Genomic DNA, 16979 nt, shown 5'->3' with positions numbered 1-16979 from the left:
TTGAGCTCCACCCACAGTCCTTCAAAGGCAACCCTTTATCAAGAACACGCAGCCCACTGATAAGGCAGATTGGAGACCGAGAGCTAATGGCTAAGAGTGCTGCTCCAGCGCACTCTCTTGGTTCGCTCTTTGCGTATCCGTGAGATACTCGTACTGCGAGTCTGAAATCGCTGAAGGTTTCGAAACTGTGCTCACTTGTCAGTTGAGTTTCGCCGCGATCGGTTGTGGTTGTTCGTTCGTTTATCCGGTTTTATACTCTCGTCGCCCGCCATTAGTTCGAGTAATCTCCACCACTTTGCGATCAGGCCGCACGTCATCGCCAGACGTGTTGTTCGATTGACTATTGCGAATAATACAAATAAAAGTACGACTACGAAAACGTCGTATCTATAAGTACGTGCCTGTGAAAATCTACTACGGATACGATACCCACTACTAAGTTCACCCCCAAATCTCCCATTGAACGGGATTAACACCCAGTGACCTTGTGATGGTGTGGGCGCTCTGTGGTTGTGGTTGCCCGAGTGATTATAATAACAACATTTATCTTTGGCGTAAACACTGTTAGCATAGACAGCTGGAAGAGTAAACTTCGTGATCTTTCCTTTATCACCTGAGTCACTTTGTATGGGGCTCACGTCACCGCCCCCGCCAACCCTTTTCCCATCCAATCCGATCCGTCTATAGCTCTGGAATGCCAAACAGCTTACGATCCCAACTCTCTCTCTCTCTATATCGCTCTTTTGGGGCTCTCCCATTCTCTTGGGGATCTCTCAGTCGACTTGATTCGATTCTCGACTGGGTACTGGGTATATCCACCCAAATGGGTCCGTTACCATTTTTAGTTATCAAACAATTATATGGTTACACAGCCATTTAAAGGCCATCACAGGAAACAGAGTACGTGAATCGCAAGTCCCGTCCCCAACAGTCCAATATTGTCACTAATCAATTCATTCCGACCTATGGCACAATAAATACTCCGCATTAACCTCAATTAATTTAACTAATTGGCCGCTCGTGCCCTTGCAATCTCTACGGATCCATTTGATTCTGGATTCGCTTCGCTTTTTTTTTGACCAGGTAACCATAGGTTTTCGCCATGGTTCCACTTATCGCCGTTGCTCTTTCAAGTCCAATTCCCTATGTACACCGCATTCACCGACATCTATCTTATCTAATCAGTTTAATAAATACGAAAACCCATGCGAGAAACCATAAAAATACCCTCACATATACAATACGTATATTTTTCGCAACAAGAAGCAGACCTGAATAAAACTTGTGTAGACGTTGAATATAGTTCTCTTTATAGAAATGTACCTATATAGACGATTTAGAGTACCAATTCGATCTGGTTTTGGTTGTGAAGATTAAATTTATGGCTCGTGAGCAACAGCCTAATTTGAACCTTACTCTGGTAAAAATATATTCTCCATTATAAAAAGAACACCACTTTTCGTATGAAAAGATTAATTGTATTATCTCCCAAAGAAAGCTTCCAAAGAATTGCTACTGACGTCTTTACTTATTCGTCATTACAGTCCTCTTTTATAAATCCGAATGTGGAAATTCAATGCCCGGAACTCTTGCGATAGCTCATAATAAAAACCAATGATCAACATTTGTAAAAATGTTCTCATAATTCTCCTTTTATTGACTAACCGACAAACAGCCTTTGTGTAACTTATTTATTTATGGATGATTTAATATACGAGGACAAAACATATTGAATGATGCACCCGTCTACTAAAGAAGACGCTGATAAGAAACCACAAAGCCGAGTGTTGAACTGAAGTAACCCAACTGAATTGCATATGAATACCATCTATAGTGCAGAAGTGTCGCTTAAGTCGAATAAAATCTTGAGAACTTTTCATCTTGGGAAATCATCGGTGCAGTACAGAATGCGAAGAAAGAGAGAGTGTGAAATGTAGCAAGTCTTCCGAGAACGTCGAGTTCGTAACTTGATATGAAAAGTTTACAAGAGGCCAAGCCCGCAAGAACAACGACAGCCGATAACAAAGAGCCGGAATGATATGTTCATGGACTGCAGCTCATGTGCACTTAATATTTCAAGGGAGTGTATTAAAAAGAGAGCAATTATGTTTAAATAATTTATTGTGTGTATTAATTTCGACCCGAGCTTGATACAATTTCTGTTTCAGGCGCTATCCCCTTGATAAAGAGTTTCCGCTGTAGAACTGATACAACCGCATACATTATGATGCACCATGTAGGGTAACTTGGGGGGTATTGCCATTCACTTGGCTTTCCTGGAAATGCTTCGATTGTTTCCGCACCTGTTTTTTAATCCACATGTTTACATAATGGAATTTCTACTCATTCACGAATTTCTTTCCTCGGTATTGCTTAATCAGCTGGCTGTATAAATAGAAATATTCGGTAGTCCCAAGACTTAATTATTTGCACTTTTCTGTACTCACTAAAACAGTGCCCAAAGCTGTTTGTTTATAATATTTTAAAATGCGTCCAAAGGGGCCGAAACAAAAGTGTGCTGTTTATTTAGTTTCGTTGTTGTTCCCTGGCCAAGTTTGTGTTTTTTTTCTTTATTTTGGCACTGGTGGCTACCTAATGGTCGATTGTTCAGCTGGATTTGTTTACTAATTTGGCCAAAAAAAACCCGTTTCTATTTTCGGATTTTTGAGGCCTTTTGCAGGCACGAACTCATCCGCATCAAATTTTGGTAACGTCATTCTAACAAAATTGGAATATAATTAGTTTAAATGCTTGTCCGTTGGTTTGAATTTCCATCAATCCAATGTATAACAAATAAAGTAGTAATTTGTATATAGTTCTGCCTCAAAAGATTCAATTTTTATAACTTATGCAGAATCAGACAAAAACGAAACACAAAGGAATATATCACTTAACCCCAAGTGGAGACCCTCTCGCATCAATGATTAGACGTAATTGTGTTGACCCAAGCATCAAAGTGCTCCCTGTCAAAGTTTAACATCTGTAGATCGCGTGCCAATAAAGAATTTTATGATTATTACTCACGCATGCTCCATCTCATAAAGCATACAAATTCTTTGTGACTTTTCTAAAATAGATGGAAGTGAATATTTGCCTCCAGTAATACACATTTTTTTTAAATTTTATATTTTAACTGTTCTTTATTTATTGCGATCTGATAAGTGGAATATTTTAATTTACTTGCTATGGTTTCGTGGGTAAAAGTTTAAAAATGCAATACCGGCGAACGGTAAAAGATGTTAAGTGTCACAAAATAACCGGTTTTTGATTTTCCCTGTTTATTTTTCTTACTTTTGAATAATTTGAGATGCAGTTCGCTGGGCTTAGAGATGAAATTCGGTGTGGGTAGGATCGAAGCAGTTACAAAACGGTGAGTCAGCGACATAAGTGTGGTCTAGGTCTTCTAATAAACGCTTCCACAACCGAGATTCGCAATTAAATCAACGTCGTTGTGTGCGAGATATCAACAAGTGTCCGTTGATGATTCATACCCCAAACAGTGAACAATTCCAGGTATTCGCATGAGTTTTCTGCTTAAGCGGAGACCCCAAGAATCCCCATTCACAATACGCATACCTAACGGCATCTCTTACTTTTAAATCGGGGCATTGGCTTTTGATTTTGGATTTGGAGTTGTTTTGGAGGCTGGGTAGGGAAATCTAGTTTATGTTTTGGGTCAACTGGAAAGCGACAAAACCAGTTTTAATTAAAAAAGACAAATTTATAAAACAAATGCGGTTTTGTTACTCCGTTTTTGTGGCTGGACAGATGGTGAAAGTCTATTAGTTTTAGCCCGGCCTTTATTTAATTGTTATATAAGCGCGGACAGCCATAAAAGCACATTTATTTCCATTAGAGATTTCGCAGAATCAATTGCGCTTGATGAATTTCACAGTTGGCCCCTCGTAAAAGCTCGAATTCCCCGGTCTTTTGTGGTTGTGTGGCCTTTTTTATTTTAGCTGTTGTCGATAAGATTAAAAAGTTTTGAAGTTCATGTGTGATATGGCTGTACAATAAACTAGGCCCATTAATGTTTACAAAAGCGTTTTCAAAATTAGGATCACAATTTTTTTTTACTTTTCTGTACAGAACCCTTTATTTATATATTTCCAAATATTCCTTTTTTTTAAAGGCAAGAATTTCAGTTGCATTTTTATGACCAACTCAGCAATATTTCTAGCTTATGCTTTGTGCTTTTGTAGTTAGGAAATTTTCTGGGATCGAGAGGAGTGCTTTATACAATGTTCCGATTTCTGCTTTATGTTGCAAATTAGGTAGGGGCAGGGCCTGGAGATTTCCGGTTGCCTCAGCCGCAGGATGAAAGTGTGGGTGCGCCAAGATAAACACAGAGAACCAACATCTGCCGCCAAATGGCGCAATCTCAATATCGGGGATCTGAACTGAACTGTCAAGCCAGCAGCCCAAGTGACGCCTCTATTTTTTACTCTTTGCAGCTATATCCCAACAAAGACCACAGAAATAATCGGGAATGACGACGACGAACATAACGAAGAGTCCACGCCCGCTGAAAATCACCATCGTGGGCGATGGCATGGTGGGCAAAACTTGCATGCTGATAACCTACACGCAGAACGAGTTTCCCGAGGAGTACATACCCACAGTGTTCGACAATCACGCCTGCAACATAGCCGTAGACGATCGGGACTACAATCTTACCCTCTGGGATACGGCCGGACAGGAGGATTACGAAAGACTGCGGCCGCTGAGCTACCCAAATGTAAGTATAATAATGAAGAAAAACTGGAAGGAACTATGAGATTCTTTATACTCATTTTGAAGTTATGAAACGTATTGCCTACCTAAAGCCGCGGCTTATCAAAATAACTTTTAAGCCAATAACTTTATTTTTGTCCCATGGCTTATACAAACTAAGATACAATATTTGACCTTAAGGTTAACTAAAAGAAGGTTTTTAACCAAAACTTTTAGTTAAACATGAGGACGAGAAACCGGGTTAGGGACATAACTAGTTTTAATGGTCTACTTTATGCATTTCGTTCTCCTTAGGTTGCTTTAGAGTCCAGATTTGTTTCCATTTTTGTGTAGGAATGTGAGACCTAACCGTTCCTAATCGATTGCATGTTTATTTTCCTCCCCAGACAAACTGTTTCCTGTTGTGCTATTCGATCAGCAGCCGCACCTCGTTCGAAAACGTCAAGAGCAAGTGGTGGCCAGAGATCCGTCACTTCTCAGCTAATGTTCCCGTGGTTCTGGTGGGCACAAAACTGGACTTGCGCATCCCCAACTCGGAGAAGTTCGTAACCACACAGGTTTGTTGGTATTTGATGTAATCCAGCGACTATTATGCTAACTTTTCTTTGGATATTACAGGAGGGCAAGCGATTGCGCAAGGAGATCCACGCCTCCAACTTGGTCGAGTGCTCGGCCAAGAAGAAGCAGAACCTGCAACAGGTCTTCGAGGAGGCGGTTCGAGCCGTTGAGCGGAAACCAAAGACGCCGTCCAAGCCATCGTGCACATTACTGTGAACTAAGTGTATGCCTAATGTTTAATATTGTTATTATGCGTAATGTACTATGTAACTAATTCGTATGACTATTTGTGCTTTGTTTTTGCAAAAAAAGAAACTGTGTAGAAAATCGAACGTTAAGTTCTTATAATTTAAGTGCCACTTGTGTGAAACCATATATTTTACATGCAACCAAAGGGCATTACTTGTAAAAAGGAGAAATAAAAAACAACACAAAATGAAAATGATATACCAATATACATAATATACATATTAAAGGATAAAGAATTGAATTTATATCAATTTGGCAAACAAGCAGACCCATTGTACATTTCAATAAAACCCTAGTCATTAATACTGCTTCTACTTTTTAATTTCTTAAGTCCTTTGTGACCACTACCTTGTAGGGTTTGGCATCTGACCAAATTAAATAGTGAACAACACCCTACCATTTCTTCATCTATAGTTTCTTATAAAAACTACAATTTTTGAAATAATAAATCAATTGAATGTAAAGTAAATTAAGTAAGGACATTAACCATTTTGAGTAAAGTTAGTTTGGTGCAGAACCAAGTCTAATATCTTATCAGTCATACAGGTATCGATATTTTTAAAATATGGCTTTGCTAATAGTGGGACCGTTCGCTGTTTGGCGCGAAACAGCTATCGATACTCAGTCAGTCAAAATCAAATGCTTATCAAATATAAAAGTGAACTTATAACCTATAACTATTTCAAATGCATTGTTAAATGAAAATTAAAATGTAATCAGTCCACTTCTTTATCCAAAGATTCTACAAATTATAATTTATGCCCAACGAAATATTATTCTATGCGGTGTACTTAAGTCCAGAATTTACTAAAAAATTAAGAAGCTCTTTAATATTTAAGCTAACATTGATTTTAGTTTCGCATTTAAACACATTTACGTTTTGAAATCCCAGACCAGATAAGAAACAATAGGCTATTTCCGCTCATTAAGTCTTTATTTTAATTCCCCCCTTAAACTATGATATAATTAGTGGCTTCTCTCTCAATGGAGAATAATACAGTGGTTCCTGAGATTTCCTAAATTCAATTTGAGCTTTGATTTCAACGTGGTCTTCTGGCCATGCCCCCATCCACGCACATGTTACGATCACTGAGGCAGGAGGCGTAACCGAGGGCGTGGGGAATGAAGTGCTGCTCGTAGACTCCAGTGAAAAGCTGGGCATAAGGTCCACTGGCAAAGACGGCCACATCATCGCCGCCATGCGTCTCCGATTCTAGGGGAACTGTGCTGGGGAACATAAAGTCCTTGTTCTTCATGTTAATAGCCCTCAGATTCTTCCTCCTCACAGCACCTCCTTCCCTGAGGTAGTTACTATCGTAGCCCGGTCCATTGGCATAGCTCAGAGTGGCATACGGCAGATCATCCGCCGCCAGCTGTCCGTCATTTATACCGAAGATATCGTTCTTTCTGCTGGAGTAACCCGCCAGCGACATGGTATGTGAGTGATCCGAACTGACCACAATCAGGGTATCATCCGTACTCGTGTGGTCCCTGGCAAACCTTACTGCCTTGTCGAACTCCGCCGTCTCATCGATGGCCCTCAAAGCCAGGGTATCATGGTGACCATGATCGATGCGTCCGCCCTCCACGAACAAAAAGTAGCCACGTCCTGCACTCTGGCGCTCCAGGATGTCCATGGCCGCCTGAACCATCTCCTCTAGGCTGGGTTGCTCCTCGGGATTGGCATCCAGGTGATAGGCCATGTGGTAGGGGGCGAACAAGCCCAACACCCGAGAGGTGTGATTGGACAGGCTAAGCAGCTCCCTGCGGTTCTCCACATAATGGGCACTATTTGTGTGCTGACTCTTCCACTCGTCGATGAGATTGCGTCCATCCAACCGGCGACCAGGTGCTCCACTTGAGTCTGTCGCGCTTTTGGGCAGGAAATTTTCGCGACCACCGCCCATTATCACATTGAGTTTTTGACCCACTGGGCTGTTTATCAGCTGGACAGCCGCATCTGGACAAATGTCGGGGTCACCATTGTCTTTAACGACCTCGGCGTCGTTCTCCCAGTTCCGGTTAGCCATGTGGGCGTACACTCCAGCGGGCGAGGCATGGGTCACCGAAGTTGTGGTCACCAAACCCGTGGCCATTCCTTGTTTCTGGGCCCAGGCCGCAATGGATGAGACATGGTGGGCGGTTTGCGCCTGCGCCTGGCAGTCCTTGAACTGCACCGCTGCACTTACTCCAATCGTTCCATAGTTGGCTTTGACACCACCCAAATAGGCGGTGGCAGTGCAGGCAGAGTCGGCCACCTGCATATTGGCGCAATAGGTCTTGCTGAGACCCACATAGGGAAACTTCTCGAAGGCGAACTGCTTCTCCTCGCCGCCCAGGTAAACTCGACCCGCGGTGATCGTCGGTATGGACATTCCGTCGCCAATGAAGAGCATCACATTCCTGGCCAGTTGGGTGTTCAATCGCAGCTTGCTATCCAGCTGCTGGTCCAGCGTTTGGGAGGCCAATCCCTGCCAGTACTCGGCGTAACGCTCCTCCGCCCTCAGGGCATCGAAAACGATCTGGGGCATGGCTCGCTTGGAGCGACCATTTAACGTCGATCCGGATCCCATCAAGGAGAATACCGGATGCATACGCCTTTCTTCTTCGTGTGAGGTTTCTGTGGGTACAGTTGGTTGGTTTAGATTGCTGGAAAGTTTATACAAAATCAACGGGTGCTTACCTCCTCCAATGACTAGGGCACTCAGGCCGAGGAAAAACAAGAGCTGCAGCTTCATTTTTCTGTTTTTTTGAGTCTCCGAGCTGGCTGTACGCTGCCCGGCACGTTTTCTCAGCCACTGATAGCCGTTAGCACGAGACCAGCGATATTTATAGCGCTCGGATGGCAAGTCCGAGATTTCATAACACTATGCCGCCATCGACCTGACGGCCGGCTGATAAAGGAAAAGGCGCGCTGCCTTGGGTGATCTCCGGTTTTGTTTTGAAGGCAGGGATCGGTGCACAGTAGAACCTTCTTCTGAAGAAATCTTAGGTAAAAACGGAAAACTAGCTAGGGTCATTAGGGATTGTTCACTTGGCGCAATTGCTAATTGTTTTTAAGAGGTTAGTTTGAAAGGTGTTTTTACAGGTTCCACACAATGTTTGAAGGATACATTTATTGTACAAGTATTTAGCATTTGAGTTTAAAATTTATCGATGTTTTAAAATGGAAAATAAATTCTTTATTTATCACAATAAACTACCTTCAGATTGATTTCTTTTAAAAGTTAAATTTTGTAGAGTAACTGTTGATACTTGTTATAAGAAGTGTTTGTACGAGATATTTGTACAGCCTATATAAAATATAATAATAATTCTATAGTTAGACGTTTGGTTATATTTCCAGCAACAATTAATTATACAAGTATGTGGGATTTCAGATAATAATATACGGATAAACCGATTCTAAAACGGAAAATTAACTATGCAGAAACTATAATGCTTGTATTTTCCTTTGGGATTGTTATTTTTAAAAGTGGTACAAATAAGGTTAAACTTTTTCGGTTTGGTGATGAATCTTTTTTTATAATGAAAACTGATAATTCCTTAGAAACTGTAACATTATCAAGCAGTTTTAGATCTTATTGGGCTATCTTTTTTTATTTATTTATTTATTTTGGTTTTCACTTTTCCTAACGCTACAAGTACAAGAAAACTTATAAATTAGTGCGCTAGTCGTACCTAAAATTTCTAGAACCTCGGCATTAGCTCTCTGAGTCGGCGAGTGTCCACTGTAGATATTATTCGAAATCTGTTGTTTTTCAGCGGCACTCGTTATCATCGGTCGCCGGCGTTGTTTGCCTGCCAGCCCGTCTTTTCCCGCTTCCCGCAATCGATTCGAGATTCGAGATCGCTTGGCTCGTTTTGTCTGCCTGCCGCATCCGCCTGCCACTGCCTCCTCGAACACGCGAGTTTTTCACGTGATAGTTGATTGTGGCTGTGCCCGATTTAGAATTTCAGGCTTCCAGTGAAGCCATAAATAAACGCCGGCTTAGCAACCCAATTACCCCTAACCGATGGGTCGGAAAAACAGATTTGAAAATGCGCGCCAAAACGGCCACTGTGAGTGGCATCCCGCCGTATTTGAATCTGGCAATTCCCGGAGAGATGACGGCGCAAGCGCCAGCATCAAAACAATGAGCAGGAACCATCCGATTGTATCTGCATCTCGCTTCCGCCCACCATCAGATGTATCTCAAGGTACAACAATCTCTGAGTGCGAGTATCTCGCAGTGCGAGTATCTCGGAGAAAGCATCGGCATCCATCGTATTTCGGATGCTGAACGAGAGCTTCTGCTTTGGCATCGCGCACTTGGCCAAAATAGTTGTTGGTTCGCATGCAAAACGTTAAAATCGCATTAGCTGAAAGACATTTTTATACCAACGGCGCGTTTTTAATTTTTTCTACACTACAACAACACAAAAAAATATATAAAATAAAATAGACAAAGTAGATGGCAAAAAGTAAAAGAAAATTATAAAATAAAAACAACGAGCAAAGCTAAACTAAACTTTTAACGTTCAAATAAAATTCAATGCGTATACATAAGTATAAATAAATAAGCGCGTGTATATATGAATACATATAATAAATGATATTTCAATAATTTTCAAACAACAAAAAGGTTCAAGCAATGTTCTTCTGAAAAAAGAAGTAAAACCCAAACGAAGTGCTGGTGAAAATGCAAGAAAAAAATCCAAGAAACCTGAAGTGAATGGCATTGATTTTTTTAAAATAGTTGACAGAAATCTAAAGTTCTAAAGTTGTAGAATGTTGTGCATTCGTGTGTATAACTGTATAAAATGCAAGGACTTTTGGGCTTCTCTTTTGTTCTTTTTTTTATGGGATCAGCGGGAAAGAGGGGCTTTAAAAAACATGGAAGATGTAATGCCACACACAGGAAAATTCATACATAATACAATACAGTAAATTGCTAACTGTGTTTCGGGCCCCCAAATTCGTTCGTGTGTTTGTGTTCGTCGGGATTATGTGACTCTGCGAATGTATATATATACATATATACAATGTCGGTTGGCAGGGATATATTCTATATAAGTATATATACACCTATATATGGCCAAGTTGGACGCCCAGCTGGCTGCCAAAATACTTTCACGTTTGACAAATGTTCTTTCGTGTGTCCTTTTAATGCTTCGCACGAGGATGCTGCTGTTAATTGTCTTTAAAAACGCACTGCGATCTTAAAGCTGATGGAACCCCAAAAAAGATACGGGGAAAACCCCGCTTTTAAAGGGGAAATACACTTTTCTTTTTGTGTGATCCCACAACAATCTGGCAACTTTCAATTGCCTTTATTGACAGTTAAACCGAAAGTTATCAAAAACACGAACAACCAGCGAAGTTGTACAATGATAATAATAACAGCAGCAACAACAACAACAACAATAGCAGCAAAGCAGCGTTGACAACTACAGAAACAACAACAATAAATTCAGAAGTCAAACACGAGACAACAACAACACAAACACAAATTAAATAACAACGAAAAATAAAAGTAGCCAAAAACTTTGCCAAGAGACACACACACACATACGCAGAGGGGGCGGTGGGCGGGGGGTGTGGCCGTCCTTTATGGGGAAACAAACTTTTAACATAGTAGCCCACATACACATACAAACCTACGCCCGTAAATTTCGCACACACACACACAGAAAAAACGAAATGAAATGAGGAAAAACAGAAAGCAGCAAAGAGAAAAGGAATCGAAGCGAAGGATGCGAGGGGGGTGGAGTAACGGAGGGGGGGGGGAGGGGGAGCGGCAAAGGACGATTGCACACTGTGTCAATTCTGTAACAACATTCGGAATACTATAATGTAAAATGGAGTAAGCCCGTATCTTACAATCCCACTACAATGTTCCAATAATGAGATGTCTGCACGAGTGTGGGTGCGTTTACAGTGGTGTGTGTTTAAGGTTGTAAAATTGAGTTCGAGTTTTAAAATCTTTTATTTTTATATTTGGCTTATTAAATGTTTTTGTTTTTATTTATGTTTAAATATTTAAATTACATGTGACAGAGCTTCCCTTTATAAGTATTTATTTTAGAACCAATTACAAGTCAGATCTAAATTTGGGTGTTACTTATTCAATCTTAAATCCTAATATGTGTCCCGTTTCGAAATATTTAAAAAATATAAAGATTATATAAATATTTGAATTGATTCTAAGACTCGTAACTCTTTCTAATTGTTTAATTTTCTTACAATTATATAATTATATTTGGAATGATAATGCTATTCATTCATTCATTTTGGGAATTCCACAAAAGGATATAATTTGTATAACTGGCATACCAATTTTAAGCTCGAAGTTCTTAAAGTATCAACAATTTTGAGTAATACAGTTCTACATATGTAGCTTTTTGGCAATAGAGAGTGTTAATGCTCATAAAATGTATTTTATAACTAGAACTCTACTTAACTCGACGTTTTTGGGTAGCAGATGGTGGTTCAAGTTATGAAAGTTCTTAAACAACATTTTTACAATTTTAATAATACATTACTTACCCAATCCTGATTAGTGCTTGTAAAAAAAGCTCGAGAAAACCTTCCATTAGTTCAATTACTCGCAATCCATTCGCGGAAATCCATTAGTATTATTTCGGTAACTCTTATTTTCCCCTGGGTAGCGTTTATATATATTCCCGTGAATTTCCCAGTTACAGTGGGAACTCCGCCTGCGTTCCATAGTACATCATCAGCGAGCATTGTTGTTGAGTGGCAAAGGATGCGCGATGCGGGACGCACGAGCGGCTGAAACGAACGCACGACCAGAGCAGTGCGGCACGATTGCTTTCTCTCTGGCGCCACCCCACCCCCTCCACCTTTCTCCACCCATTACAGCATTACAGACCACCCAGTGCCACCCACTCCGCCCCCAAAAGCACGCGCTCCAGCAGCGAGTTAACTTTGACGTTATGCTGTAAGCGTTGGGTGCTTCGTTTAAATGAGTGCTCGTTGAATGTGTGAGTAATTGGAGGGATGCTGGGTGGCCAGGGGGTGGTGTATACAGTTCGTGGGGGGTGCCTGGGGGGTTTGGGGGCGTGGGGTTTCCTGTGTCTTTGGGGATTGCTCGGAATGGAAGAGCAAACGACAACAAGCAAAACATTGATGTTACTGGCGGAGGTTGCCAGCAGACGCTGGCTGGCTTTTATAGTTTGCCAAAGGAGTGAAATGGCGCCAGCTGAAGATTTATGCATGTATTTGTATATGTATCTATGTATGGGTGTGCGGCAAATTATGAAAGCATTTGTGTGAGAGTTTGAGTAAACATGACCACTGTTTGGTTGGGGGTTGTTTTGGTTGCCGCACACGGTCCACACGGCGTATGTGTGCTTTTGGCCTGTTTGGTGTATCTGTCCTGTGTTTGGGTGTTGGTGTGTGTTTGCCCACCTTCGCTGCATTTGCTGATTTTGAGGCCGCCGCATATTGTTAATGGCCTTCTGCCCCTGCCACTATCCCCCCCCCCCCCTCTGAGCTCCAACATCCATGATGAGGATGACGGAGGCCAACCAGCAGTAGCAATGGCACTCACTGCAGCGCTGACCTTCACCCATTTAACGGCACTTAACCATCGAAAGTTGAATGTCATCGCAATTCAGTTGCCATTTTTGGGTGCCCACACGGCCCAGTTCCTTGGGGCACACACAAATTGTAATCCTATCCGTATTTGGCATTCTTGGGAAAATAATCATTTTAATATGGTCAAAAATGTAATATAAAATAAAAAGAGTTCATACCATAGCCACATGACCATTCAATTTCAACTAAATTTCTGTATTTATTGAGAAAATGTATTGTAACCTAATAATCTTTGATAAATTTTTGACAGTTCTACAAAATTTAAGCAAGAGTCGTGTGACCAAACATTTATAATATTTATTGAGAAAAGCCAGTTTATTTAATGGTACGTGAATATATATCACTTATATAAAGGCAAATTAATTTTAAAATGAATGTTGTACAGTAGTGCAGTATTATATTATATTGTAAGTGTCCAGCATATACATATGAAATCCTCACACTCAGGGGTGTCCCAGGAGTATTTTCGAGCGAAGTTCAGGGGAAATGTACGTAAGCATCAATAGAAGTTTCTCCCGAATTTCGACTGAAGAGATGTCTGTGAAACCCCTGAACATAAGAAATACGCTGCTTAAAGCCTGTTTCACAAGATCATTTACACGTTAGCGAAGTATACTACTTTGATAGTACTTTTCCCTTCCGCAAGTTAAGCTAAAAGTAGGTGTTAAACTTAGAATTCCTCTGAAAATGTAGAGTTCGAGGCCCACTTTAACTTTAACCGCTTAACGTGCGGAGGGGAAAGTGGCCCTGAAAACTCTGAAACCTATATGCGCATTTTGCATATATATCTGCAAGTCCGATTTCATGACCAAATGCGGTAATACCCGCTCTCCGTATTCCATAAACACAATGCACAGGAGGAGGATGGACAGCTCAGTTTAATTTTAGAATGGGAGATATGAATGCAGGGAAATTGAGCGGCTCCCGGGAATTGCCATGACAACGGCCAGCTGCAACCAGGACCCTTCGGAGCTGCAATGAAGTACAGTTTTAGTCCGTTTTCGGATTTACGGTCAAGTGGTCGCTCGGCATGATTGATTGCCTCCCAAGGATATGGTGAAATTTACATTTATTAATCAATATCGCATCAAATTAAATATCGATAAAATCCGACGGATAAAAATATATGATATAAAATCTACATGCGAGCGGGCAAAATAAATAGGACTGCCATTACGATTTTTATATTATGGCCAACGGCAAATTTAATATCATCCGCGAGCGGGCCAAAATTGCTGTCGTTAAAATATTTTACAACATCCTACAAAGATTGAAAACGAATCAAGCGAACATATGCATATGCGAGTGGGTGTGTGTTTATGGGCGTGGATGTGTGGGCGTGGTTGGGTGGTCGGGAGGTGTGCCATTTTTGGGGCAGTCCCCGAATCATAGATGCTGTTGCCTTAAAGTAAAACATGAAAATTCAAATATTGCCAGAGTCGTATGAAAATTGCAGGTTGTTTATTTACATTGTTTGGCTGTAAAAGCCAAAAGCGAAAAGCGCAGCCAAAGCAATGTATATATATATATATATCTTGCATATATTGTGCATATCGGGTGTGTAATTAGAGGCCATCAATTGCCAGATTGAAAGTGCCTGTCGCTTGTGAATCTTGAAAAATATGAAGGATTTGTGTCTGTTTACATTTGGGGGAATGCACTGCTTCTATTCATCTTTTATTTTCCTCCTCTATCTTTATGATAAACAAACCCGGAATGAGGAAATGCTCCACGAAATTGCTCTGACTGCTGCCAAATTTATTCAATAGATCCTTTAAGTCCTCGTAAGCCGGGGAGGGGTGGGGGCCAAAAACTTTTCCACCTGGTTCAGTTTCATTGGCATTTAAAGCAATTAAAAAGTCACACGCAAAATACCCGCCCATACACAGAAAAGTTGAACTTAATTTGGCAACAAAGTGAATAACAATTTTAGACAACACCTCCTGCGGAAAGAGGCTTTGGGGAAATGGGAAATGCTTTTCCTCCGTTGACAGACAGCTGTTACATGGAAATGAGCCTGAATTTCATTTAAGCCATTGAAATGCCGTTGTTTACTCTGTTTTCCTTTTTTCTGTTTTTTTTTTTGCGTTGGTTACTTTGCAAGTTATTGAACCCGTAAAAGTTTTTAATTAAAATTCAAATTATACAAATTAAATTGCCTGCTAGGCGGTGGCCCAAGCGATTGCCATTCGAAATGGAAGACGTATTTTTATGAGGAGATGTCCTGGGAACGTGCGTTAAATTTTAATTGATTTTTCCCAGCGAATTGTGGGTGTCTGTGTGTGTGTGTCCGTGTGTGTGTGTGTATCCGTGTACCTGCTTACGCGCAAAGTAAACGAAGCGAGATGTGAAAACAGAGATGTGGAGTACAGAACAACAGACACAGATACACGGACACCAATACACTGGCAAACCAATGCGAACTGGCAGACATTCAGGCGTGCGAATAAACGCACACACTCTCGCGTGGCCACACACATACACACGAACAACAGGACTCGGCATTCGTATTCGTATTCGTATTTGTATTCGTATTCGTATTCGCATTCGGTTCTCTGAATGAGAAGCTGTATGTGGATGTGTGCGGTGGGTGGTGGGAGGCGTTCGTTGAAAGGACAATTCAAGGAGGCAAACGAAAAACATTTTGCCCGTTTTTGTTGTTTTTGTTGCTGCTGCTGTTGTTGTTGGTAGGCTGTTTATTGCCCAGCCTTCTAGTTGCTGTTGTTGTTGTTGTTGTTGCTGTTATCCTGCTGATGCTGTGTATCTATGTAGAATTTATCGATTTATTTTGACTTCTCTTTATGTGCTCCGCCTTCCCTAATACATACAAGCAGGGGCGTAACAAGGGGGTATTATTTGTAACCACTTTAACCAGTAAGTCCATGAGGGATCAAAGTATATTTATAGGAGTTCAAACAATCATTAATCAGAAACTTTGCCTATAATAGACTAGCAAACCTTATATTGTTTTCCAGCATTTAAAGAACATCTTAACTTTAATAATCAATATTACTAACGAAGACTCATAAATACGAGGCACTTTAAAGTAGGCGCTGAAAAGCAGACTACAGTTTTTTAAGAGAAAAAATTTTAACCCCTTTTAATGGCTTGCGAGTGTTTTTTAACGATTTCAAATGTAAGAGTTTTGCCTTTTGATGGAATTTGTTTGACAATTAATAATTTTTTTAAGCACTCTTAGCTTTGATATCCCTTTTTAAAAACTGCCAGCAAAGCCACTGCCCACAAGCGTATTATTCAATACGGGCAGGGCGATAAGGCTCCAAAACTCGGTTAGCAGGCAGTCCTCTTTAGGGCGCTTCTGGGTTGAGCGGTTGGGTTTCCCTTCTACTTTTACCGTCTGCCTTTTCCCATTTCCCCGCGCCTTTCTCCCGTTTTTGGTTGTTGTTTCTCGCTTTACTTTTTGCGCTTAATGCGCCAATTCTGACAACAGTCAAGCGGCCATGGGCGGAGGAGGGGGCTTGGATGTTTGGCTGTTTGGATGGGGGGCAAGTCGGCAACGACCCAAAGTCAAATTGAGTAAAACGCATTGAAAACTTAAGTAATTTCCCAAGAACGGCGCACAGTTCTTAAAAGCTTTTTTTTCATCTTTGTTCTAAACGAGAAGCCCGAAGCAAGCGTCTCAGCCTTTTCCTTCTTTTTTTTATTACTATTTTCTGTTTCGCTCCCTCGGTCTTGTTATTGCAGATGGCCAAAAAGTTGTTGGCCAAGAAAAAAAATGTGTTTTATATTGTAATAACGATGAATGCACTGAAGTCGAAACTCGAAGAGGGGGCGAACCGAAAAAACAGAAAAGCACACAACAATTCATAAACTG

General features: G+C 40.9%; 3 protein-coding genes across 14 annotated transcripts in view; 2 read left to right on the top strand and 1 right to left on the bottom strand.

Moving 5' to 3' along the window:
• Positions 1-189: 189 nt before the first annotated feature.
• On the top strand, positions 190-5849 carry RhoL (Ras-like GTP-binding protein RhoL). Of its 2 annotated transcripts, none has more exons than XM_070995718.1 (4): positions 190-364; positions 4455-4738; positions 5121-5291; positions 5353-5849. In XM_070995718.1, exons 2-4 carry the CDS (start codon positions 4490-4492, stop codon positions 5506-5508), a joined length of 576 nt encoding a protein of 191 aa, XP_070851819.1. In that variant the 5' UTR covers positions 190-364; positions 4455-4489; the 3' UTR covers positions 5509-5849. The 2 variants fall into 2 exon arrangements, with proteins under 2 accessions (XP_070851819.1, XP_036673998.2); XM_036818103.3 differs by having other exon boundaries at positions 191-393.
• A 607-nt stretch (positions 5850-6456) lies between these two features.
• On the bottom strand, positions 6457-8384 carry phu (phurba tashi). Its single transcript, XM_017083082.4, has 2 exons — positions 8225-8384; positions 6457-8161 (listed from the first exon to the last, which is right to left on the bottom strand). Exons 1-2 carry the CDS (start codon positions 8277-8279, stop codon positions 6582-6584), a joined length of 1635 nt encoding a protein of 544 aa, XP_016938571.4. The 5' UTR covers positions 8280-8384; the 3' UTR covers positions 6457-6581.
• Positions 8385-9846: 1462 nt separating this feature from the next.
• Positions 9847-16979, top strand: part of LOC108008017 (uncharacterized) — a 33099-nt gene continuing 25966 nt past the window's right edge. For 4 of the 11 annotated variants that reach the window (XR_010654206.2, XM_070997078.1, XM_065865521.2 and 1 more), the window contains exon 1: positions 9848-10166. The gene's annotated coding sequence lies outside the window, so the exon portion shown is untranslated. Of the gene's footprint in view, positions 10196-16979 lie in introns of all 11 variants that reach the window. The other 7 variants (XR_010654207.2, XM_065865524.2, XM_065865529.2 and 4 more) reach the window with 4 other exon arrangements.

Source organism: Drosophila suzukii, chromosome 3, assembly GCF_043229965.1.
Source record: "Drosophila suzukii chromosome 3, CBGP_Dsuzu_IsoJpt1.0, whole genome shotgun sequence".
NCBI lineage: Eukaryota > Metazoa > Arthropoda > Insecta > Diptera > Drosophilidae > Drosophila > Drosophila suzukii.
This window is presented reverse-complemented; position numbering and strand designations above follow the sequence as displayed.